Source organism: Carassius gibelio, chromosome B18 (genome assembly GCF_023724105.1).
Source record: "Carassius gibelio isolate Cgi1373 ecotype wild population from Czech Republic chromosome B18, carGib1.2-hapl.c, whole genome shotgun sequence".
NCBI classification, from domain to species: Eukaryota; Metazoa; Chordata; class Actinopteri; order Cypriniformes; family Cyprinidae; genus Carassius; species Carassius gibelio.
This window is the reverse complement of record NC_068413.1, coordinates 5,884,214-5,910,659: the sequence shown is the minus strand read 5'-3', so window position 1 is coordinate 5,910,659 and position 26,446 is coordinate 5,884,214. Positions and strand designations below refer to the sequence as shown.

The 26,446-nt window shown below is 36.0% G+C and overlaps 2 protein-coding genes across 5 annotated transcripts in view; one reads left to right on the top strand and one right to left on the bottom strand.

Annotated features, from left to right (window-relative positions):
- bicd1a (bicaudal D homolog 1a) overlaps positions 1-4,080 on the bottom strand; it is a 30,178-nt gene extending 26,098 nt beyond the window's left edge. For all 4 annotated transcript variants that reach the window (XM_052581558.1, XM_052581561.1, XM_052581559.1 and 1 more), the window contains exon 1: positions 3,558-4,080. In XM_052581558.1, the coding sequence (XP_052437518.1) occupies positions 3,558-3,773 (216 nt within the window). In that variant the 5' untranslated portion in view covers positions 3,774-4,080. The remainder of the gene's footprint in view (positions 1-3,557) is intronic.
- A 2,473-nt stretch (positions 4,081-6,553) lies between these two features.
- On the top strand, positions 6,554-14,822 carry LOC127977737 (solute carrier family 23 member 1-like). The gene is made up of 12 exons (XM_052582780.1): positions 6,554-6,788; positions 7,778-7,921; positions 9,892-10,049; positions 11,286-11,445; positions 11,933-12,114; positions 12,260-12,380; positions 12,459-12,615; positions 12,748-13,001; positions 13,160-13,324; positions 13,834-13,942; positions 14,048-14,143; positions 14,322-14,822. The coding sequence occupies exons 1-12, from the start codon at positions 6,741-6,743 to the stop codon at positions 14,603-14,605; spliced, it is 1,878 nt and encodes a 625-aa protein (XP_052438740.1). The 5' UTR covers positions 6,554-6,740; the 3' UTR covers positions 14,606-14,822.
- Positions 14,823-26,446: the final 11,624 nt, after the last annotated feature.

Sequence of the window (26,446 nt, the reverse complement as noted above, 5' to 3'; positions counted from 1 at the left end):
TCATGGGTTTGAACTTGAATGCTTTGAAAACAGTAGAAATACAGAGCTATAGCCTAGAATGCAAACACTTTGACTCATTTGTACTAATTGTAAAAACCATACAAGTGTAACAGCTCAGATATGAGATGCCCAGCATCTTCCAAAAATCATAAACGTCTTATCACTTCAGATCAAGTCACATCAAGAGCATTTCAGTGGAAACAGGACGGTAGGGCATTAACTGTTCAAGTACACACACCCTCCATTTGTAACCATAAAACACTCAGCAGTCTATTTCCTCTGTTTCCTGAGGGACCGAAAAACATTTCGAGCTCTATCTGCTGTTTACCACAAATAGATTAAAAAACAAATCCATAACAGTGAATCATTTTACTCATTTAGTGAACTGAAGAGGATTTATTTGTTTGTAACAAAGACATTTAGCCTCTTTTGTAGAACATATATATATATATATATATATTCATGTATTTTTCTCAGTTTTTTTTTTCTAACATCGTTTTGGACCCCAATGACTTTCATCATATAGAAAAAACAGTTCAAACATTCAAAATATCTTTTATGTTCTGCAGAAAAAGAAAGTCATACAGGTTTGGAAAGACATGAAGGTAAGGTTGACTGTCCTTTTAAGCTGGGTTTGGGGTAAATACCATTGTAGTGTTTCCTTTTTGGCAACATTTAATAAACTAATGGCATTGACCTGTTTCCAATGGCTGAATTCTAACAATTATCTCATTCTTCATGTTCCATTTAACAAGATTAACAATAAAGTGATGACTTCTAATAGCAATTCCGACTTTATGAATGGAACAGCAGACCAACCATACACAGAAATGTGTGCTAACCAAAATATGTTCACAAAAACATCTATTATAGAAAACAAACATACCCACACAGACAATTATGCTTAACACATAACATATATAGGACATACATGGGATATATAGGAACAAGGTGTGTATACGGTAAAGGTGCCTCTTAAAAAGATTTCATATGGCATTTCTTTCCTCTTCCACATTCAGAAAATCTGATTTGCAAGTAAATTGTGGCAAAGCTCTCCAAGGAATTGAGTTGGGAGCCCAAAGGCAAATAGTGCAGTGTGGTCTTTCACATTCTGTTTAATATTCATTAGAATAAAGGAGAAATGTAGCCAGATAAGACGAAATGAGAACAAATACAGCAAGTCAGTCCTCGAGAGGAAATATCACCTCCAGGACTCGTGGCCTTCACGAGACTATCAGCCGCAGACAGACTCTATTACAAACAGCACAGATGCTTTGAACAGAAAGCGAGATATAGATACTATCTAAAAGGCAAGCAGCAAGACAGATGTGCATTATTGATTGTACTATTAATATAAGAAGATAAATCAACTGTCTGCACTGTCTGTACTTAAGGTTTTTCTAAATAAACACGCAGAAATGCATTTCTCATTTTTCTGAAATGAAATCTGTTTAGATTAAATACAATACTGCATTGTAAATAACTAACAGATGCTGCACAGTTCTATGCAATTCCAAACTATACAATGAAAACTAGTTATGTGAAACTGACCCCAAATTTTGGGCTGGCTTTTAATGACAAGCTACTGTATGTCGTGATTTCCACGATAGAGTTAATTAAAGACAAGCCCACAAGGCAGACTAGTCTGAGCTAGTGGGAGCTGCCTTGGAAAAAAGGCAATTACTGACACAATTTCATGACAATGATTTACTGCAAATGACTCACTGCTGTCAGTGAACAACTATAAGTCTGAGATAAGCATTCATACATATTGTGAAGCTAAACAAAGACGCATTAGTCAAAGTCGTTGGTCTTCCAGTGTGCTTTACTACACAAGGACCGCCATAAAATAATTAAGACACATTCTTTGAAATAAAACAAATGTTTCCAGTAACAATTAATATTTGTATGTGTCATTTTCTGAAAATAAATTTGACAACACTGACAACACCTGAACAAGGGTCAAAAGGTCCCGCTACAAATTTATATATAAGAAACATGTATTATTACAAAGTATTATTTTAAAAGTATTAATATTTTTTATTCAGACACTTTTCTAGTTAAAATAAATGCTTTTCAGGAGTTTTCAATGAATCAAAAAGAAAATTTAAAAATTGTCAATAAAAAAGGATCACAATTTCTAAATCTAAAAAGGATTTCTAAATGACATTTTCAAATAAATTAAAATAGGAAACAGTAATTTTGAATTGTAACAACATTTCAAAATATTACTGTTTTTACTGTCTTTTAATAAATAAATGCAGCCTTGGTGAGTATAGAGACTTAACAAATATTACAATTGCCCGGGCCTTAAACTTTTGCATGGTAGTGTAGTTTAATACAAACACTCATCAGTTATGACATATTATGAGGAACTTTCAGATTGATCAAACAAACATGCTACCATACCCCTCTATGTCATCATCAACATGACTATTAATGGGTAAATAAATGCACCCACAGATCCTGGATCACTGCAGCAGTCAGAAAGTATCTCGTTCCATCTCTTTTGGTCTCATTTTTCCGCTGTCTCTCTCCTTTCATCCCTATCTCTTCATCATTTCTCCTCTAAAAGAGTCTATTTGTTCCAGATATGTTACACTGGTCGATTGAATACAGTAATGAAACAGCAAAGGGTGTCCCCTTTGGATGGTTACTGTATGCTCCATTTGACTCATCGTACTTATAATTCAGACAATTTTTTTATAACAATACAAACGTTTCATACAAGCTTTAAACGTTACCTGCATCTGACTAAGCAAGCCAACATCTGCTTAGTTCTGTCTGAGTTTTATACATACCAATAACCAGAAGATAAAATGTAGCGTATATATGCCATATTAAGTAAACATCTTGTTGACATTGAGACAGAGATGAACTGAGATATGAAAAAATATGGAAACTTCCTGACACACCAAAGATGCTTCATAAACCTCTGACACCAGAATCAATCCCCACTTGAGCAAGAACGAAAACTTACTTTAATTTAATAACAATACAGTATGTGACCCAAACCTGTCTTAAGTAGCATGGGTATATTTGTAGCAATAGCTGACAATACACTGTATGGGTTAAAATGATTGATTTTTCTTTTATGCCTAATGTCATTAGAATATTAAGTAACGATCATGTTCCATGAAGATATTTAAATTTCCAACCGTAAAAATATATATTATTATTTTTTTATTAGTAATAATTGGTAAGGACTTCAAAGGCGATTTTCTCAATATTTAGATTTTTTTGTACCATCAGAGTACAGATTTTCAAATAGGCCTAGTTGTATCAAAAATTGACCCTTTTGACTGGTTTTATGGTCCAGGGTCACATAAAATAAAAAAAAAATACTCACAAAACAGCACCATGAAAATACCATGGTAGTCTACTGTTCATAAAAGACAGGTTAAAATACATATCAAATATTATACATGTATGTGTGTATACACATACCATTATACACATCTTCCTCATTTACATATATATTGTACACTTACACACATAGATGCATAAACGCAATCACACATATACACTGTATAGCAGATCACCCGAGCCGTGTTTACCTCCTGCAGCTGCTCTAACTCCTGTTTGAGAGCCTCCTGCTCGGTCTCGAGCTCGGCGTACTGCTGCTTGAGCGTCTGGTTCTCCTCCAGCACCACCAGACCGCATTCCGCAGCCCGGATCTTCTCCCGGTTCGCCTCTGCGAGCTCCCGGGTCAGCCTCTCCACCTCGGCCCGGTAATGATCCACCGATTCCCCGCATCCTCCGTCGGCTGCCATAGCCTCCGGTGTCCGGTCGGGAGTAATCTCTCAGAGAGGCGGAGGCTGAGGAGGAGATTCAGGTGGATGCTGCAGTCCGTCTGTCCACCCGATGCGCTGATGTTTGCCGATGCTTTCAAATGATGTTTACACGAGCAGCATATGAACTAGACTCGATTTGTGCATTATAAATAGTGCTGTGATAAACCGCACTAATGTTCCATCCATCAAAGACATATTTTTTTGTGTGCCCAACTTACAACGTTTTGAGGAGAAGCGGCGCCATCTATCCGGAATGCTAAGTGAGCAGAAGTTGATCCTGTCTCTCAATTTGTGACGTCACTCCATCACCCCACCCCTCATCTTTTACACTTGTTACTGTATATTATTAGTAGTATATGTAAAGGTAATTCTAATAACAATTTGTTACATCATATGTAATCTTATGTAAATTTTAGTTAGGCTATACAGACATAAAAATAAAATATTAGACACAGGTATTATTAGTATTACTATTATTATTAAACACACACACATTCACACACCCACACACACACCCACCCACATGTAAAACATTACACACGTGGTCCTTTGTGAAATTTCTGAAATTCTCAGACACATGAATTTGCAAACCATTATTATTATCATCATCATCATCATCATCATCATCGTCATCATCATCATTATTATCATCATTAAATTAGGTTATTATTATTATGGTACTTTATTATTAGGGCTAACCTGAATGTTATTGTGGAGGACAACATGCAGTATTTAAATACTTTTCCGCCACCTGCTGGACAATTACAAAAAAATAAAATGTATTTATTTGAAGAGGCTATTTCACTGATTAATTATGCATTGTTTAAATAGGTGCTCTTTTAAAGTCAAAACTTTATAGACGATCTAAAAAAAGTAAAAAGACAACAACTTTGCATGAAACGTCATGCATATTCATTACTTAAAGGTGTGTAAAGGTTGTAAATCAGGACCATTAAAGCTGAGCTAATCCTGAAGATTTTGAAACTATAAACTATACAAGTTTCTATAATTGAGACATGAAGCTGGTCTAAAGAACAAACACATAGCTATATCTTACATCTGCATTCAGCAGACACTTTTATCCAAAGCGACTTACAGTGCATTCAGGCTATACATTTTTACCTCACGTGTGTTCCCTGGGAATCAAACCCACAACCTTTTGCGCTGCTAACACAAAGCTCTGAGCTACAGGAACATTATTATTATTAAAATACATTATTTACATTATTATAATATATATTATTAATAGCTTTGCAATTCCAAATAACTGTGTTACAACTGCCACTGAGATGATCAGTAATCACTGAAAAATTGGACAATAATTGCTACAAACTTTCTTTCGTCTCAGCCACACTTCAGATGAATGCAACATTAAATGTGACACATTCCTTATCCAGAATGAAGCATGTCTAAGTACATTATGGAGGAAGACACGAACAGGCTGAGATAAAGACCCCATGACGCACTGTACTTCTGAATGTCAGATTTCACCAGCCTGCATGTGATTTCATTTTCTCAGACAGTGTGGCACATCTACTGGTCTCAAGTTTTCAACACAATAATTTGATTGGCCAGGAAATCAAGTACATCATGTGTGCGCAGAGGTCACCGATTACATGTGCATTATCTGAAGAACTTCCTTTCACAATCATTAACTACTTTCAAAACAGCGAGATTCATTTCATCCATGAATGTCCATTAAGGTAAGTATGGCATGTCTGGATATTTTCTAATGGTCTAATGAAAGAAATGTTCACAGGATGATTTGATCTCTAAAAGTAGTAGCCATTCAATGGGTGGATCTGATGAAAGAATGATTGGTTGATTAGGTTTGTCCTGTCGCTATGTCTCAAATAAATCTACAAAATGAGAGACATGTGATAACTTAGTATTCGGGAAGGCCTGGTTTAGAAAGCAGTAAAACCCTGCTCATGTTCATTATTCTCTGCAATACATCCAGTAGGCATACATGGAGGAAAATGCTTGTTTGTCACACATTCTACTCTAGTAAATGTTTCTCATACTATAATTATGTTTGAAGGCACATAACATAAAGACTTGACTAAAAAAAGAAAAAGAAAATTTCATTTACACATTGACGTCATATGGGGTAAATTGAGAGCCATTGCAGTAATACTGCCAGTACAGTATTACAGATTACTATAAGATTACATAAAAACAATAAAATTACCACATCAATGGTATAAAAAAGGAGAATGCACACTGTAGGCTATATCTAGTTTAGTAATTCAGCTTTTAAAATGTAAATATTACACGTATTCCCTGCAATTTGCTGTTAGATAAAAAAAAATGTATTACATCAAGTTAAACTAAAGGAAAATGTAAAAAAAATTAGCTGAAATAAGTTAATTTCAGTTTATGTTTCTTGTAAAAAACTAAAATGTTACTTTAACTTTTTTTTTTTTACTAGTTTTACATTTTAGTTATCTTTATTAAATCTGCAGCCAAGTTACTATGTAAACCTACAATATAAACATAATAGGACCCTTGGCCTATGATAAGTAATAAATTATTCTCTCTTTTTTATTTATTTATTTTTTGAATAAGGAATATAAGAAAGAAAGAAAGAAAGTTAATAAGAAAGAAAAAAGAAAGACTGTGAAGACGCATTGCATATGCATACAAATGCACTGTGCGTGTTAGTGTGTATTCCTAAGCCAGAATCCAGAGCAGCACGTGGCTCTGGTCAGCTGCCTGCTAGTTGTGGTGTAATTGAGTTCACATGAGCAGCTGATGGGTCCCATAGCATTTACAATCAGCAGCAGAATCCCCAAACCCTGTCCCGTGTCTCTGTTTTTACCCCTCCTTTCTCTTCCCTCTCGTATCTTCTTTTTATGCTGTCCTTAACTAGATCTTGCCCTCTCTCTTATTAGAGATCCCATTGATAATTCTACACTAAGAGATAAGTCTCCTGCCTGATCTCTCATGGCTCCAGAGAAAAACAGTGACGGTTTGGACAACTATGCATTTACTGTGAGTAACCTCAAAATAGACATTAAATTTAGGTAGAATTGCTAATTTCTTTGTTAAATTAGCCTTAGAGCTTCTGGAAGTAGACAGATTGAATATAGGAACATTACATTTGAATATAATGTGACCATAGATGTGTAATGGGTCTTGTTTTCATTGTGTAAATCTAAGTTACGTGACTGCAGTCAAGTTATAAGATCTTTAAATTCACACAGTTATAAAAATCTATGGCATTTGATAATTTCTATGATGTTATCAAATTTCTTTGATGGTGTTATATCCAAAGATTCGTATCACTCTTGATAATGGACGTGTTACTTGTGTTTGTAATTGTGGTCATGCTCAATGTTTTAGTAACTGGAATGTGGACTGGAGCAGTGTGAGCTTGTTTATGTGGTTAACGAGGACACAAATTTGTATAATGACATAGGTATGACACAGGTATTACAATGAGGAGGTGGTTTATGAGGACATTTTTAGTGTCCCCGTAATTCAAAACGCTTATAAATCATACAGAATTCGTTATTTTGAAAATCCAAAAATGCTGTTTTGTTTCCTGTGAGGGTTAGGTTTAGGTGTAGGGTTGGGGTAGGGCAATAGAAAATACAGTTTGTACAGAATAAAACCCATCACGCCTATGGAGAGTCCCCATAAACCACATATACCAACATGTGTGTGTGTGTGTGTGTTTTACAGCTCATACTTATGTCATATTTAATTTACAAAATGTATGAAAGAAATAGCTATTTTTTCTTATTGATCAATCAAAAAACATGTTTAAATCTTTATCCTAAAAAGCAACACTCTTAAGAGAGAGAGGGGTTATTATTTCTTGTTTCATGCAAAGCCAATTAATTGGATACAACAAATTATATTTATAAGTGATTTATATGTGAAATTATATTTATATATTGACATGAAATTGATAAAATTAGAGAAGGTTGTTGATTGGAAACTGCTAGGTCAGAAACTGAATGTGAGTGTTTTTTTAGGTTGATGGTGTAGACCATTTCTGTGAGTTACCGGAGAGTAAAAATGGAAATTATCGTTTCTCAGAGGAGGGAAACAATAGCAAGCTGGCATATTGTGTCACTGATATTCCACCATGGTACCTTTGCATCTTTTTGGGGATTCAGGTAAGTGGCACACACATATCTGCCTGTGTTGAACATGTTAGATTTGTATGATAGAATTTATCATCAGACTCCTATAAATCAATTGAAATCTTGATTAGAGTGTGCACTATGAACAGCACTGTATTTATCAGTGCCAATAAAGACCAATTTCAGTGTACCCTGTGTTTCAAAAATCTAAAACTGAGATCTGAGATTTTTAAGATATTTGTTGCATATTCAGGTGCATCTCAATAAACGAAAAAAAAAAAGTGAATTGTTGGCCCTCTGGACAGTATGTCAATTTACTGTACATGTACTCAATACTTGGTAGAGACTCCTTTTGCTTTAATTACTGTCTCAATTCAGCGTGGCATGGAGGTGATCAGTTTGTGGCACTGCTGAGGTTTCTTTGACAGTGGCCTTCAGCTCATCTGCATTTTTTGGTCTCTTGTTTCTCGTTTTCCTCTTGACAATACCTCATAGATTCTCTATGGGGTTCAGGTCTGGTGAGTTTGCTGGCTAGTCAAGCACCCCAACAACATGGTCATTTAACCAACTTTTGGTGCTTTTAGCAGTGTAGGCAGGTGCAAAATCCTTCTGGAAAATGAAATCAGCATCTTCAAAAAGCTGGTCAGGAGAAGGAAGCATGAAGTGGTCCAAAATATCTTGGTAAACGGGTGCAGTGACTTGGGCTATGAGCTTCTCCACCCTTCATCCAGACTCTAGAACCTTGGTTTCCAAATGAAATACAAAAATTGCTCTCATCTGAAAACAGGACTTTGGACAATTGGGCAACAGTCCAGTTCTTCTTCTTAGCCCAGGTAAGACTCCTCTGACGTTGTCTGTGGTTCAACAAATTCCTTGACACATCTGTGTGTGGTGGCTCTTGATGCCTTGACCCCAGCCTCAGGTCATTCCTTTCGAAGTTCACTCAAATTCTTGAATCGATTTTGCTTGACAATCCTCATAAAGCTGCAGTTATCTCGGTTGGTTGTGTCTTTTTCTTCCACACTTCTAATAATCCTTCCTCTCAACTTTCTGTTGACATGCTTGGATACAGCACTCTGTGAACAGCCAGCTTCTTTTGCAATGAAAGTTTGTGGCTTACCCTCCTTGTGAAGGGTGTCAATGGTCGTCTTCTGGACAACTGTCAGATCAGCAGTCTTCCCCATGATTGTGCAGCCTAGTGAACCAAACTGAGAGACCATTTTGAAGGTTCAGGAAACATTTGCAGGTGTTTTGAGTTGATTAGCTGATATGTTCTAATTTGTTAAGATCGTGAATTGGTGGGTTTTTGTTAAATGTAATCCAAAATCATCACATTTAAAAGAACCAAAGACTTAAACTACTTCAGTCTGTTTGCATTGAATTTATTCAATATAAGAGTTTAAAAATTTGAGTTTAATTACTGAAATAAACAACATTCTAATTTATTGAGATGCACCTGTAGCATGAAGCTGAGGATATGATTATACTTACACACTTATGGAGAGTAAACACCTCAATTTTATTCAGAAGCCCAAACGGAGCAAAAATATGGAATTTAGTGCAGTTGTTATTATTAATATGGCCAAAAAGTAAGCTGAAATGAGATATATAGCTGACGCCATTTAATGCAAATCAAATATATTTTTATATAACAGTATAGACTGTTGGCATTAAATGCATATACTGTACAGTAAATATCAAATGTCACTCTCCAAATAATATGATTTAGCAGATTATATTTTTCAGCAGTTTTTATGATGTTGAAAATTCAAAGGCCTTGGAAAATGAATGCACCAAAAGGGTTAGGACTCTGCACTATTTTTAATTAAATTAGCAAATTTGCAACATTGATCATGTGTACAGTTGGTAGTCATCATATATACTTTCAGATGTTCAACTTGTAGCTACTGATACTAAAGCAAAAGGGGAACATATGAAAACCATATTTTTTAGTAAGTCACAGAAAGAACTTGCATAACAATTTCTCTCCATCTCTCTGACAGCACTATCTTACAGCTTTTGGTGGCATCATAGCCATTCCTCTGATACTGTCTCAGGGCCTCTGTCTACAACATGATAGCCTCACGCAAAGTCACCTAATCAGCACTATTTTCTTCGTGTCTGGGGTGTGCACCTTACTGCAGGTCACTTTTGGAGTGAGGTATGGTTGCTTTTATCACTCGTGGCAAAATCTATGTTTCACAGGGAAAAATCTGAATTCAAAAACAGTGCCAGAAATAAAGGCCAAGGTCAGCTCACAGAGTAAGAAGATATGTCATGAAGTGTAAACAATATTTTAAGGATGAGGTGTAATTAAACCATGAAACACTGTGTTTTGATCATCTTCATGAATCAGGGTTGTGTTGTGGTTACACATGGGACTTTCTTTGTCATTTATTTAACCATGGGTGTTTCATTTAATGGGTGTGAGTGTGTTCCTCTCCAAGATAAAATAATAAATAATAAAGATAAAGAGTTACTTACGTTCCAGATAAACCATCTCCCAGGACAACAATCCATTCAATGCATGGGTTCATTGACCTGGGAAAGTGTTAATTATCTAGGCATAGCAATGTTTTCACCGTCTGATAAGCCTCTGCTCGTTTAAGGCTGAAGACCTATTGTGCTTTTATTAGGGCTACTTGACCTGAATAACCAGCCAAAGATATCCTAAAGGTTATCTCTACAGATCTTCACGATCAATAGCTTCTATACTAATCAAACATGATGAATCTAAATCAATCTGTAACTTAGGTAAAGCAGAATACGTAGGACTTTGGTCCTGCGGAATCTAAAAACCATAATAGGATTAGGAATTTTCCATTTTATAAGCATAAAGTTCAGCACATTTTAAACCCACATTCCTCAGGCCTCTCAGTTGTGGAGCTCCCTTTTGTGTAAAGCAGTGAGATTGTTGTATTAATTCAAGAAAATATGTCTTAATACTCCCAAATCCATTGCTTTCTGTAGGTGTAACTGATCCAGTGTAAACACACACACCTCTACGGAAGTTCTAAGAGGCCATGCATTATCATTTATGTCGAGATAACGAGAAAATTAAGTCGTTATAACGAGAAAACAGGAAGAAGGGAAAAAAAACATAATGCATGGCCGCTTAGAACTTCCGTACACCTTAGATGTTAACTTGTACAAAAATATAATTTTATACTATGACAGTGCCATAAATCTCAACTAACAACATTCAACAATTATACCTTGTTTATAGCCTGACCTGGCTTTTAGAGAGGAATCAGGAAGGGTTGAGAATGAAATACTAAACTTGACATCTCAACATTAAAAGTCAAAAGAAGCTATTTACTTACTATTTACTATTTAACAAAAACCACAACAAGAATTATACATTTGGTGACAAAGCTCTTCTTTTTCTTAATGCAAGGTTACCCATTCTCCAGGGTGGAACCTTTACACTCCTGTCACCCACCATGGCTTTGCTATCAATGCCTGAATGGACCTGTCCTGCTTGGACCCAGAACGCCAGCCTGGTCAACACCTCCTCACCTGAGTTCATTAATGTTTGGCAAAGCCGAATGCAAGCGGTGAGTATCTCAGTACCTGATAGTCTATGTAAGGACTCGCAAACATATGTAGAGTGGTTCTAACTATATTTCAACACTTTAACCACACTTAAAAATGTGGCAGTCATTGCAATAGATAATGCGCAACCAAAAAATGTAGGTTTAAAAATAAAATGTCTAGATGGATCCTAAATTGGCTAAATTAGACACTTGAAAGAAACTGACTACATATAGCCATTAAAAATAACCTTGGAAACAGCTGGTAATTGCAAAAATAGTAAATAGTGAGAATAGCATCACTTTGGCTGGGTTACAATATAAAATATTAAGCCATGTTTTTGGCTTAATATTTTATATTGTAACCCAGCCAAATTCCTAATTTTTGGATTGATGGAGAGTTATTTGACCATAGATTCCCAATAGTATCTTTTTAGATCAGCCCAACATATATAATAATATCTTTATTGTATAAAGCTAAAATTGAGTTTCTGTTTTCATCCCTCCACAGCTCCAAGGCTCAATCATGGTGGGCTCCCTATTCCAAGTACTAGTGGGATTCTCCGGTCTAATTGGCCTCTTCATGCGTTTCATTGGTCCTTTGACCATTGCACCAACTATTTCACTAATCGGCCTATCACTGTTTGACTCCGCTGGCATGAACGCAGGACACCACTGGGGCATCTCTTCCATGTGTGTACTTCTTAAAATTAATGATCACTAATCAAATCTGAAGTAGGTAGACTATAGTAAAGCTGGTATAGGGCTGAATATAATCTCTGGAGATGTAAACCTATTCTGACACAGAGATATAACACAGTCTAATTTTCCTCCACAGGACGACATGTTTGATTGTGATTTTCTCGCAGTATCTTCGCCATATTTCCATCCCCATCCCCAAATACAGCAAAGCCAAGAGGTTTCACACCAGCAGGATTTACATATTTCAGATTCTGCCCGTAAGTCTTGGTAAAATGTGTTTTCTAAACATAAATGCTCCATGAAACTACTTTTATAAGCAAGGTGTGTTTCCTCAGGTTCTGCTAGGAATCACTCTGTCCTGGTTGATTTGCTACCTTCTGACGATCTACGATGTCCTGCCCTCAGACCCTGATAAATATGGCTATCTAGCTCGGACTGACATTAAAGGAGATGTTATGGGCAGGGCGCCTTGGTTCAGATTTCCTTATCCGGGTATATTGACCAGAACAATTAAGACCTAGTATTTTATATGGTCATTGCTGTATTTTACAGGAACCATAATCTATTATATGGAACCATAATCCATATTATGGTTTATTTATGGCTATGTAACTGTATTCCCAGGTCAGTGGGGAGTGCCAACTGTTAGTCTGGCAGGAGTTTTTGGAATCCTGGCAGGGGTTATATCCTCCATGATTGAGTCATTGGGGGATTATCATGCATGTGCCAGATTATCTGGCGCCCCACCACCTCCCAGACATGCCATCAACAGAGGCATTGCCATTGAAGGCATCGGGTGTCTGCTGGCAGGTGCCTGGGGAACAGGCAATGGAACCACCTCCTACAGTGAAAACGTAGGAGCCTTGGGTATCACTAAGGTACAAAGTTTCACACAATAAGTTTTACTAGACAAAATGTCATATGATTTTACTTCATGTACTCCATATAGGCAACACTACTTTTTTTTTGAGAGAGAGAGAATGTTTGGCATGTGACACTATGACACTAATCGAGAGAAACCTTTCATCTTTTGTAGGTTGGCAGTCGCATGGTGATTGTGTGCAGTGGCTTTGTAATGATTATAATGGGAATGTTTGGAAAAATTGGAGCCATATTTACTACAATACCAACACCTGTTATCGGAGGAATGTTTCTAGTTATTTTCGGGGTCATTACGGCTGCTGGTGTTTCAAATCTACAGGTAAAAACAGTATTCAAAAAGCAAAACATTAGGGAAAATTAAGTGCTCACATTTCTCACATCACCATTCAAATGTTTTTAATATCTATTAAGCTCACTAAAGCTGCATTTATTTGATCAAAACTACAGTAAAATCAGTAATATTTTGTAATATTACTTCAAATTAATATATATATATATATATATATATATATATACATTTTTTTGTCAAGACTGAATTTTGATCATTTCATACTCCACTTTTCAGTGTCACGCATGCTGTAAATAAGTTTTGAAAACAGCCGTACTTCTTAATATTTTAGCAAAAACTATTACATACATTTTTATCAGTATTGTTTGATTAATAGAAAGTCCAAAAGAGCAGAATGCATTTGACATTTTTTTGTAACATTATTACATTTTATCTCTGTATTACATGTATCATTAACATTCATTAAAAAAAAAAATCTTACTGACACCAAATGTTTGAATCAATACTATTTTTCATATAAAATATTATTGATATGATAGTATACAGACATGAACTCTTCACGCAACATCTTCGTCTTTGGATTCTCCATGTTCACTGGGCTTGCTATTCCCAACTGGATAATGAAAAACCCCACATCCATAGCAACTGGTATGTAAACTATAAACTGTTTTGGAAAAGCACATGCTACAGACTCAACACACTCCTTCCATTCCAAGTATGATTTTTTTTGTGCTTTCTTACTTCTTGTATTAGGAGTTGTTGAACTGGACCATGTACTTCAAGTGCTTCTAACAACCAGTATGTTTGTTGGAGGAACCTTTGGATTTCTCCTTGATAACACAATACCCGGTGAGTTCAGTTCTGCTAATAATCTGCTTAAATTAGTCTAACACAGTGGTTTTCCTAGTGGGTCGGGATGGTATTGCAGGTACAAATTTAACAGTTATAACCTTGTAAATTAATAAAATCTGATTTATCAATTAACTTGTTAGACTCTCCAATAAAAGTCTGTTCATTATTCCGGCAGGAACAAAACGTGAACGAGGTATTATTGCATGGAACAAGGCCCACCAAAATGAATCAGACAACACCTTAGAAAGTGATGACGTGTACGGGCTGCCCTTTGGAATTAATAGTTGCATCTCCTCTTTCACATGGTCCAAATATGTGCCCTTCTGCCCTTCACACAAAGTCAGCAGACAGAAAGATACACCAACCAGTTTGGATTCTTTAGACACCAAATCAGAGCCTAACAAAGATGATACACACATTCATTCTTTAAGTCACATCCAGAGGCACAGACAGAACTGAGAAGGCAGCTACTCCATGTACTTAATTCTGAGGCACTGTTCAAATATATCTCTCTGTTTTCATCTAGCCCTATATGAATCACCTGTCAACATATGTCAATGTGAATGATTTTACTTCAGTTGTTATTTTCATCACTGCTTCTTTTCACTGTAAATAATATGTCTGATATGTAACCCATCATCTCAACTTTTTATAAACAATAAATTATTATTCGTCATTTAGTAAGGATGGTTTTTTTTCTTTATTTTTCTAACCTGTGGCGGTGCGATAGTTCAAATCAATTGCGAATCGGTTCGTTTGGACGCTTATTCATAATAAACTCGGTGTTCCGGAACAAATATATTTTTCGATTCATTTGACTGACAAACCTCATCTGTTTTAATTGCGATATAAACATGATAAATGAAAAGGTAAAAACATAATTTTTACATAATAAATTAAAATTTAAAATTCACGCAATAAATATAATGATGTCATTGCAGTTATTTATTTATTTACTATAGTAAATCTTAAAGGAACACGCATTTTATGGACAATAAATCCGTTAACAGCTCTGAGGAGATCGTTAAAACACACCTGATGGACACATGGTGCAGTATTATCTGTTTTTAAAGGGTCCTCAGAGGCTCTAAAACCCTGATAATGAGCCCAAATGAATGAAATAACTTCTGTTGCAGACAGAGTTGACTGACAGTGTTGAGGTGGAAGTGACCAAAGGATCAAACATTTAACGGCACAGTTTACCACCAACAAAATTAAGGATTTAAGAAAACTATTTGAGGCAAGATTGGAATACAGCCATACTTAAGTTTCTCATTCTCCATCCATGTTTTAATCCACAAGATGGCGCAAAATAACAATAGTTGACACTCCTCTTATTCAACCCCGTTTGGAGCTAAAAAAAATATCTAAAAACTACTCCATTGTCAATAATCTGCAACATTCACACACTTGCAATTAGATTAACCACCATTGAAACTCAGTGGTTAATTCTAAACTTTTAATATAACTTTCTAAACTTTTAAGACAGTACATTCTCCCTTTGAATCAATCAAACACAGATGCATGCTGTGAAGACACCTATCTTGTCTAATTGTGAAAATCAAGCCTAAGTTTATCAGCAGCAGATGTTTCTCTGCATTCCGGTTGAATGTGTTGCTGTCACAAATGTTTTCATAAGTAAAACAGTAAGAAACACACCCAAGGTGCATATGAGTTGATTTAGTGTAATGGAGCTTCGAGTGGAAAGCAGTGGTTGGTGGAAAACTGTGGTAGGTCTACTAAGTGCAATATTATATATTGCATTAGAAAATTCTGGTGTGTCATGTATAAGAATCTGTGAAATATTGAGCTGAACATGCATATACCTTTACATAAATAAAGGACTCTTTCGGCAGATGTGTAAAAACTCGAAAAGAATTTGACATTGTGTAAAGGTCAACATTCACTGAAGATTTTTTAGGCCAGAATGCACAGTTTTTCTCCATAATATCAGCCTACTTAATATAGCTTACTTCAAACGATCAAGATGAACAAATCAGTTAATTAAATAAGACTGCCAATCAGTGTTACTGTTTTAATACAGTGAAAATCACAGTTTTTAATCTGTGCATTTGTTTATTAAATAATAAAAACACTGTCAGTAATATTACCCTGTGTGGCTGCCCTGCATCTAATTGGTTAATTTCTGTCAATTATTCTTATATGGATCTGTTATATAGGCTTACACATCTCTTATGCATTGGCGAATAGGTTTGCACAATGACGTCTATCAACTTCACATTTGGCTAAAAGGAAAAAGGAATGAAAACTGCTTTTTTTGTTCATCTTTGATCCTGTTGAGTGCATGATTCTTGGCTCCTGTGTATCAGTTTCCACTGAGGACAGAATCCTGGGGAAGCCATCTGCTGTAATCTCTCCATCCTCAGGCTTCTCGACTGAGGTTCCTCCCTTTCCCTAAATCACTAATAAATGAGCATTTGTGATTAGGGTTGTTGAAGCTGACTGTCCTAACCACAACAGAGCTGACATACTCAGGCGTGACCGTCAAACTATTACCCATCTGCTCCTCATAATCAGCCCGCTGATCACGCCAATCACTATCATCAAAGGGAGAAAATATATATTCCAAGAAAGACTAAAGCATTTTCAATAGAATGCCTTTTTTCCACATTAAAAGCATCTTGTTATTGCTAAAAAAAAGTTTAGGGGAACTAAAAAAAAAAAAGGTTCTTGCCAATGCAAATATAACAGCTAAATTCCTGCTGGTTCTGATTGGTTTCTAGGCTGTTGGCGGTGTGTAAAATCTTCTGATTGGTTTCTAGGCTGTTGCCAGTGTGTATCTGATTGGTTGCTAGTCGATGGCCTACTGATCCAAGTCAACTAAACCTACTTTATTCTACTACTTTCTAATTTCTTCTACTATTTAATCTTACTGTAAAGGCCAGGGTGAGAAATGTGTTCTTCCATTATTTAATTTTTTTTACTTTAGGCAGATCTTAAAATTCTACTGAATACACTGATACAGCAAGGATCACGATATCATATTGTAGAACTCCTGAAAGTTACCCCTCATATTGTATTTTGGAGAAAATTTTGATCATTTTTTACATTATTATTTATAAATGTAATTTGTAAATGAAGATGAATGACTTCTACAAGAAAACACACTTATAGTTTTTCTACTTAATTCAGTGTCGTACTATCCATTTCTTTGTAGAGTTCATTAAATATACAAGCAATTTGTAGAGTAAAAATTTACTTGTACACCAGTTTTGTTCAGTTTTTTGTTTTTGTTTTTTTGCATAGAAATGAAAGTTTTCTTCACTACTAAGTATACTTTGTGTGAATGAAACGTTCAATTTCGCAGAAGATGCCTGAGAACTGCAGCATATTGTTTCCTCGCTTCCGAGATTCAGAAGCGTCTGGGGCTTGTGACGGTGGTCCCTGTGCAGAAGATGATTCTAGTAAAGTCTGCTGGACATCCTGGTCTCCTCGCTCTGGCCTCAAGGCTGTGTCCCAGGAGTGTTTGTTGAGATGGTTCTGGTGCCAAAGGCCCCAGTCTGGATCCCTCTAAAACAGACCTGGGACACAAGCACTCAATTTGGGCTTATAATCCTGCTTATCATCTCAAGCCAAAAAAACATTCTTCCAATGGAACCAGTTTTATGTCCACTCCCTTGCGTGGATAGGAAAGTATTGATGAACAGGTCACGAAGACAACAGGGTGTAGAAAGACCAAAAACACATGTATCTGAGAGCTGTCCAATAGTTCACCCTTTAAAAAGTGTCAGGATTGAGAAGGCATGGCTTGTGCTGATATGCAGCTGTCACAAAGTGAACACATTGTGAACATATCGGTTGAGGTGAAGGCTGAGGTTAAGTTGAAACTGAAACATTTGGAAAGTGTTTGGCGGCATGTACTCTCCTGATTTTAGTAGCTATGAATGTCACTCAAATCAATGTGTGCATGAGCTCACCCACAAAGGGAAGATAACGGAAAACAAAAAAGCAAACTTGCTTTGTTCTATAAACTCCTAATTTTCTGCTTATTAATAGTTAGTAAGATAGTTGGTTAGTTTAGGTAATGGGTCGGATTAGAGATGTGGAATATGGTCATGCAGAATATGCTTAATAATTACTAGCCAATATATTAATAATATGCATTAAGAATTGGTCACTGTACTAAAGATTTAATAAAAGTTTATTTGTGTAATTTTCCATCAAAAGCCCTCAACCCCTCCCTGTAATAATCTTTAGCAAATTTTATAGAAATATATATTCCCAAAACTCCAATACTAGGACTAGAAATCCCCAGGGTTTCTGCAATATAGCATTATCATGGAAAATGTGTTTCATTATGAGCTTCGGTTATAAAGAGACTATGTTTTCACTATTCAATCCATTCCTGATGAATAAAATTGATTCCTTCATAACTTTCTTGTCCAGCTTCACTCAGAAATATGTCTTATTAAATATGACACACACACACACATGCAACACTAAAAGTTTATATGCCTTTTTTTTGTGGCATTTTCTTGCTCACAAACACATTGTGAACTACACAGTCATTACTTGTCATTACTACAATTAAAATATCTGTTTTATATTTAAGTATATTTAAAAACAATTAATTATTGCGATGACAAAACAGAAATTCGACATCGTTAATTAATCCATAAATTATTCAAATATGCTGATTTTGTGCTCAAGAAACATTTCTTAAGATTATCAACGTTGTGTTGCTTAACATTTTTGTTGAAAACCTGATACACATAAAAGAAATAAAATAATAGTGTTCTTTTGTTACATTATAAATGTCTACACTGTCAATTTTGATCAATATAATGTATTCTTTCTATCATTCTATACATAACTGACCCTGAATGTTTGAATGGGAATATACTTCAGTAAAATGGGCAAAATGCCCTACATCTCGACTTTAATATATAACACACCTAAATACTTAAAGTTGGAAATGGCGTTTGAGTGTCAACGACTGACCTTTCCACAGAGTACCTCCCTCATTGCTCTTTTCTTCCTATTTTTAAGGCTGCAATGTCTTTATTTGCCATTATTCTTTGATAGAAAGGCGCTGAGATTGACCACTCAGTGCTTGGCTGGAAGGATACAGTCAAACACAGAGTTGTACGGATACAGCTCTTGTTCTGATTTTATCTCCTGCTGGGTTCCTGGCCACAGGCCCATCACCAGGCGCACTGACCTGAAAGGAAATCCCTCATTTAACAGTCGCCTGGAGAACTATCACATAGCACCGGGGCCAATACATTCAGCCACAGAACAGTCACACCTAACCAAGGGTCATCTATCCCACAGAGCTTTGCATTCATTAGCAAAATCTTCTCCCAAGAGATGTTGGTTTTTCAAAAGCTCTGCTCATAATAATCCTTTCAGTTTAGTTCCATAGACTGATTATCCACCTTAGATTCGATGAATGTAATAAGTTGCACCATGAACATTAATGTATATCATGCTGTGGCAGTGATTTTGTTTAAAATCTGTATTTAATATTGGATGAAGAGATTTGCAGACACATGCTGCATTCAGCTATGCTTGCATGACTACATGCATTAAAGAAACACATCAAGTCTAAATGAATGAGCTGTGATGTTTTGGCCATGTTTGTGTGGATTTAAATGAAAGAAATAGTGCACCCCAAAATTAAAAATCTCTCAGATGTGTTTGTGTCTTCATCACTCCTGTGCAGTCAATGGGTGCCATCTGAATGAGTGTCCGAACAGCTGATCAAAAACATCATGATAATACAAAAGTAAAACACAGGACTCCAGTCCATCAGTTAACGTCTTGTGAAGTGAAAAAAAAAAAATAAAACAACAAATATAGTGCCCAAAATACCATATCAATAATAAAGCTTCCTCCATCCTCTCTTGTCCTCTCACATTAAAATCCTTAAACATATGGATATAATTATTTTGGATGCTTCCGTGCATATTTCTTTACTAATTTAGATGAGATAATTTAAAACAATATTGTGGATAGATGATTCATATTTTATATGGAAGCAATGGTTTGAAGTTAAAAATCGAATTTGTTTCTTACAAACGTGCAGTTTTTCAATTCAGAAGACATCATTAATGGACTTGTTGTGGATTATTGTGATGTTTTTATTAGCTGTTTGGACTCTCATTCTGACGGCACCCATTCACTGCAGAGAGTCCATTAACAAGAAAGTGATGTAATGCTAAATTTATCAAAATCTGTTCTCATGAAGAAACAAAGTCACCTACATCTGGGACGTACTTAGTCTGGAGAATATTTTTAGGAACTTTTAGTTTTTAGTGACCTATTCCTTTAAGAGTAAAAAAACTGCTGCCTAAATCAAAGTGATGCAGAAGATTCAATCTTACAGAAACCCAAATTAGACCATTCACATCGGAGCTGATTATGATTATACTGCACCGTATTAGAATAAAGCAACAAGTCACTCGAGGCCAGAGATTTTATTAGTGCATGTTCTTAGGTTTTATAAAAGGTTGGCAAGAGCAAAATGATAAAACAACAAATGTCATATAATGATATAATCAGAATAATTCTAATGGCAAGTAATGTAGTTAATTAGTCTGTTTGGTTGCCAAACAACGCAGCGATTAGCAGCTTTAATTTAGAGCTTGCAGCTTCAGATGCAACTCATCCAATCAGAATTTAGATTTTTCATTAGATTTCTAATTGCAAAAAGCTTGCTTTCCAATAAAAATATCTAAATATCAGAACAAAAAGATAAATTTACTTGAGAAAAAATTATAAGAGATTAAGATTTGCTTTCATAGATTTTATCTTATAAATTATTGTAAATTATTTTAAGAGAATAAATATTTAAATTTATATTTAGGTATAAATACATTTCTCTCACTTCAGGATTTTAGAAATTTTAACTGGAAAACAAAGCTAACCCTAACAGGATTTGCAGTGCTGTATAAAGTGTTTACATGCTGTAAAATAGCCTTTTTGTGTCTGGTAATCTATTTTGAGTTGCATTATGATATGGGAAACTGTTTGCAGGGTAAAAAACCATATCTTGAATGTTATGCTCTGAGCTTCACCCGGCTGGCAATGGTTTATCATACTTCTATCTTTACTGGAAGAAAAGTAATTTTCATAGCAGACCTATTATTATTAATCTTATTTGGGCTTTGGACAAGAAAATATGCTTTCTGCACTGCCAGTGGACTCTTTTTGTCCTGTGTACACTAGCAGGGTCTTTCTCAGCATAAGAAGAGCATCTCAAGGGTTTGCTCTTTCACTTCTTAGCTCCAACGGAACAGACCTTTCATCTGTCTATCTGGTTTGCTTCCAGTGAAATGCTGGCACAAACATTCACACAGTTTCACATGCATTCACAGACTTACATACACAAGCAGGTGTGAGAAATATGAAATTATTTTCCGCAGCAAATTGTGAAATCCACTTAAACAGACTGTTTTCACAGCTGTGTGATAGGCGCCAGTACTTAGGGCCAGACGGAGCACAAAATTAAAAAAAAAAAAAGTTATGTCAAGCCTTAGGGAAAGATACACTCTTGGAGAATGTTTTATATTGCAATGCTTCATTATGGTGGCTGAGACAGCGACCAGTAAGGAAGTGGCATGTTTCGTGGTTAGTGCAGATGCATTATTTCCATTGCTCTGGTTGTCCATAGCTATGTAAAGTACACATAGCTCATGTATACTTTTAGGCAAGCAACAAAACATGTAAATAAGCCTAAAAGAAGCCAAGACTAGGTCGCAATGAACTGGCTGAACTGGCTGACTATACATTACCTCGAAAATAAATAAATAAGTAAAGAAGTGGACATTAAATATTGAATTTTCATTATTTTGTAATTTCACTTGTACTCTATGTTATTGCAATGCCTCTGTTAAAAAAATCTAAACAACAAAACAGAATAGATAGATAGATAGATAGATAGATAGATAGATAGATAGATAGATAGGTAATTTGCTGGAGATATCTTTGTAGAATTACAAATTTACAAAATAAAAATTGAAATAATGTGGGCTGATGGCTTCAGCAAAATCATATGTCATCAGTTAACATTCTCGTAGCTCACACTAGGGCTAGTAAAAGTCAACATTAAAAATCACTTTGCCTAAGGAGAAAATCAATGGGATTTTTACTTCTGGGACCCAGCTGTTCTTTATAGCTCTCTACACACTAATATTTATATGACATATTAAAGAAGACATTATCTGCAAACATATCTCAGAAATTGTTCACAAGATATGTATTCATTTGCTGTGTTTATTTTTATTATTATTTTTTTGCATCTGTACTGAGTGAGTTACATGACATTCAGCCAAGTAAGGTGACCCATACTCAGAATTCGTGCTCTGCATTTAACTCATCCAAAGTGAACACACACCCGGAGCAGTGGGCAGCCATTTATGCTGCGGCGCCTAGGGAGCAGTTTGGGGTTCGATGCCTTGCTCAAGGGCACCTAAGTCGTGGTATTGCCGGCCCAAGACTTGAACCCACAAGGTTAGGAGTCAAACTCTCTAACCACTAGGCCACGACTTCCCTGGTACCATATTCTGTACCAGCCCAATTCATGTACTGATGTTTGCAATATTCAGTAGCACACAGAATTTTGTTTCCAAAAAAAAAAGAAATGTACTGTGCCAACCAAGATGAAGGGACTGATTCACTTTCTCATTCACTCTGTGTCTGCTTGTGGCCCAGTCAACATGTCAGCGGTGTCCAGGCTTACCGGCTGATGTAAGTCACGGTGTGGTCTGCCCCTGCTGACTCAGAGGAACAAAAGGGAAATAATAATGAAAGCCACATCTTACAGTCCTGCCCACCCAGTAGAGAGAGGGGTTCAGACCGATGCCCTTTCTGCAGCAACACTCATATCCCATGAGTCTTAGTCAGTTAGACTGGGCAAAACCAATGTTTGGAATGAATAATTGGTTGGTTAGTCAACGATCTTTCATTTGGTCTGCACAAAGTTGAATGGTTTCTGTGTTTATTATATTCAGAAATGTTGTAAAGTGGATGAAATGTTTATATTTTACATGTGGTTTGTTTTCAGTGCCACACACCAAAAAATGACAAATGAGGAAGTTGTTTATTTAAAATAGCCTGGGCGTTAAACTGTACAGCCAGCCATTCATTTTTACAACATATATCCAGACAGGGTGTAATTTTGTTTTTAAAATCGCTGGAGGCTTACCAAATAAATAAATACATTACATATTCTGTATATCTACACATATTTATACATAAATTCTCATAAAACTATATGGAGCTGTAGATATTTGACCATATTATTTTTGTAACCAACTTTTAACATCTTACTTTTATTAAAGTACAAAATGTTTTCTTACCATTTGGAGTTGTTGTAGTTCAGTGGGTTGAGCTCATTGTCTTGTAAACAGGGCAGATGTCTCTCTTTGCACATGATATTTTAACTGTTTTCTTTCTACTACAGCTGTTTTTATTGGGTAACACTTTGTTCATAACTTAAAGGGAAATTTTCTTCCAGAAAGACTAAATGAGGAGCATATTATTAGTAAACTTAATATAGAAATGTGTATTTATTATAGAAGGGTGTCTGTATATTTTTATGTGTCTATATGTTCTTGTGCTCTTGTGACACAATCTAAATTGATTGAAATGTAACAGAACTGTTACGGGCACTACTTTATTAAACTCAGACCATGCCCAGTCTTTATGAGTCTGACATCAAAATATACACATTCGCAAACCTGACAAAGACTTTTCCATTGTCAGCACAGATCAGCGATGTCTGGAGTTGATATAATGGGATGACATAATGGAAGTCTTCCATGAAGGGTGAAAACATCACAGCAAAAGAACTCACTGGTTCTGCATATAGATGTGGTGTGACTGGGTTTTTAAAGAAATAAACGCCCTTGAGCATAAGTTTATGAAAGCATGGTCTTTAGTTTTCATAAAACATCTGAGACAGAGCAGTACCTCCTGATGCCTCAATAGCCCTAAAATTTATATAAACCATTAGAATTAGTTTGCAATATAAAGGAAATGAACGTGCTTAACAACACTTCATAAGAGAACTAGTTGAAATGTCTGCAGTTACCCTGAAAAAGACCATTCGTGTCCTGGATGAACTGGCAAACGCTAACAAGATTTCCCTCAATTTGGGGAAAATAACTCTTAAGTGCTTCTTGAAAGCTCTTCAAAGGTCTATGTTAGTTAGGCGATGTAAATAATGGATCCCAATTCTGAATGTTTTTGGGCTGAATGCCTCTGAGGGGGAAAATTATGAAAGTTGAACATTCCAAGTTCTTGAGAGACGGAAGGTCGTTATTCTTTCTTAGCTAAAATAAACGGAGTGTGTATTAATCACTTTATCCTCATGCCGGTTTTCATCAATACAGTACCTGCCCTAAATAAATTTGATTAAAGACACTAAATGAAACACATAGCAGCAGGCATGAATTGGTATGCATGAAGAGCTTTGAGTTTTCAGATTCTGATGAAGGTTGAACATTTAAAGAATATAGATGTGTCATGATTCTGCCCTCATGTCCTGACTTTTCTCTAGTCTTGAGGCAGGATCATGACAGACCCGTTTTGTATACAAGCACATGGCCTTGTCTTTGGGCCATGTGCTTGTGTTGTCTCGTCCCCTTGCCCCGCCCCCTTGTTATCCTAGTTTTGTCGTGATTGCCTTACCTGTGCCACCTGTTGTGTCTTAATTAGTTCTCCTATTTATATCCCCTAGTGTGGTCGGTCTTTTGTCGGTTCATTGTTTCTATATGCTTCCTGTGGTTGTTTCTACATATGTGTTCCTTCATGTCAGCTTGTGAGATATTGTATCATTGTCACCCCTTGAAGAAGTCGTTGTATAACCGTGAGTGTTTTTGTAGTTAGTGTTTAGAGTCTTTGTTTATCTTGTCAACCCAGTCCTGTTTGGTTATTTAGTCTCTAGCCTTGTCATCGTTTTCCCCTTTTTTGTACATAATAAACCGTTGTGTTGTACCTCCTGTCTGCAAGTGAGTTCCTCCTTCCCCTCCACATAACAAGATGTACCACTTTGTTGTGTATCTTTGAATCAAGAGTTTTCTTATAACATTCTTATCCAAATTCAATGCTGCAATGTTTTGTGAACAAGATGCAATCTATAATAAACCCAATTTACATTAAAAGCAGGCATTTTTAGTTTAATTTGTTTTGTGTTAGCACATGCAGAGCCTGTTCAACTTGTCCACGCTGGTTAGTCAATAAGATGCAGATTTTTATTTTCAAGTACTGCACACAAAAGTGTCGAGGGAATTCGTCTCAAAAGCAGTTCCACATGTTTAAACACATCGAAAAGCTCTTTCTCTCTTTTCAATAAGGTCATATTAAGATTTGTGCAAAACAGAAAATGCTTTGAATCTTGTTTAGCATCTCTGTCAATCAAGTGATTCAGAACATGCAGCAATTTTGCTGCACAGAATTGTGGGATTAGCAGTGATCCTTCTTTCTATGAGCTAATAATCCAGCCGAGCTTTCATCCACTTAGTTGCATCATTCATTTTACACTCGTCAGTGGCACAATGAAAGTATCTATTTCTTGCAAATTAGAAATCTATCAAGACAAACTGTAAGTGAGAGCCATCTGATATTTACAGCAGGATGCCAATCTAAATTCAATTTGCATCATCTGAATGCAGTGGGTGAAACACGAGTAAAGTGAAAGCCTCTATTTTTTTTCTCCCGTTACTGTATTTCTCGTATCCTGGGGATGAAATCATACACTTCTGTCCCACCAGCCTGCTCACACTCCCCAGTCTCAGCAGGCTCCTGATAGCAGCATTTATCTTCATTAAACAAATGATTTCACCTTCTATTAAAGATCTCTACCCTTTAGGACCACCAGAGAGCCCATCAGAGTTCATTTGAAGAAGCTGAGACAATAATTTCACACACACACACACATATACACACACACCAAATGATCAATAAGATGTGATAATTTACTTGATAATTTAAAGTTATATTAGATCCATTTTCTCAGTGCTGTAAGTCATAAATAGAATTCATTATGTCTTCTGCAAGTTTTAGTGATTTTTCTATGTTTCTATGTTTGCAATATACGTCTTTGTAACAAATATGTCATCCCTTACACATGGCAGTGACTTACCGGGAGTTACAAGCTATCCAGTATGTCAGAATCCGGGAAGACCTCTATTTTTGTCTGGCAGACTAGTGTGGAGATGGTTTCTGGTTTATGTTGAACACTTGCAGTTGTTCATATTCAGGTTTTCCACCAGACCTTTTCAGAAGGTGTTTGATTACTGTGTCACGTCACAGGACAGTTTGATTTCATGCAAA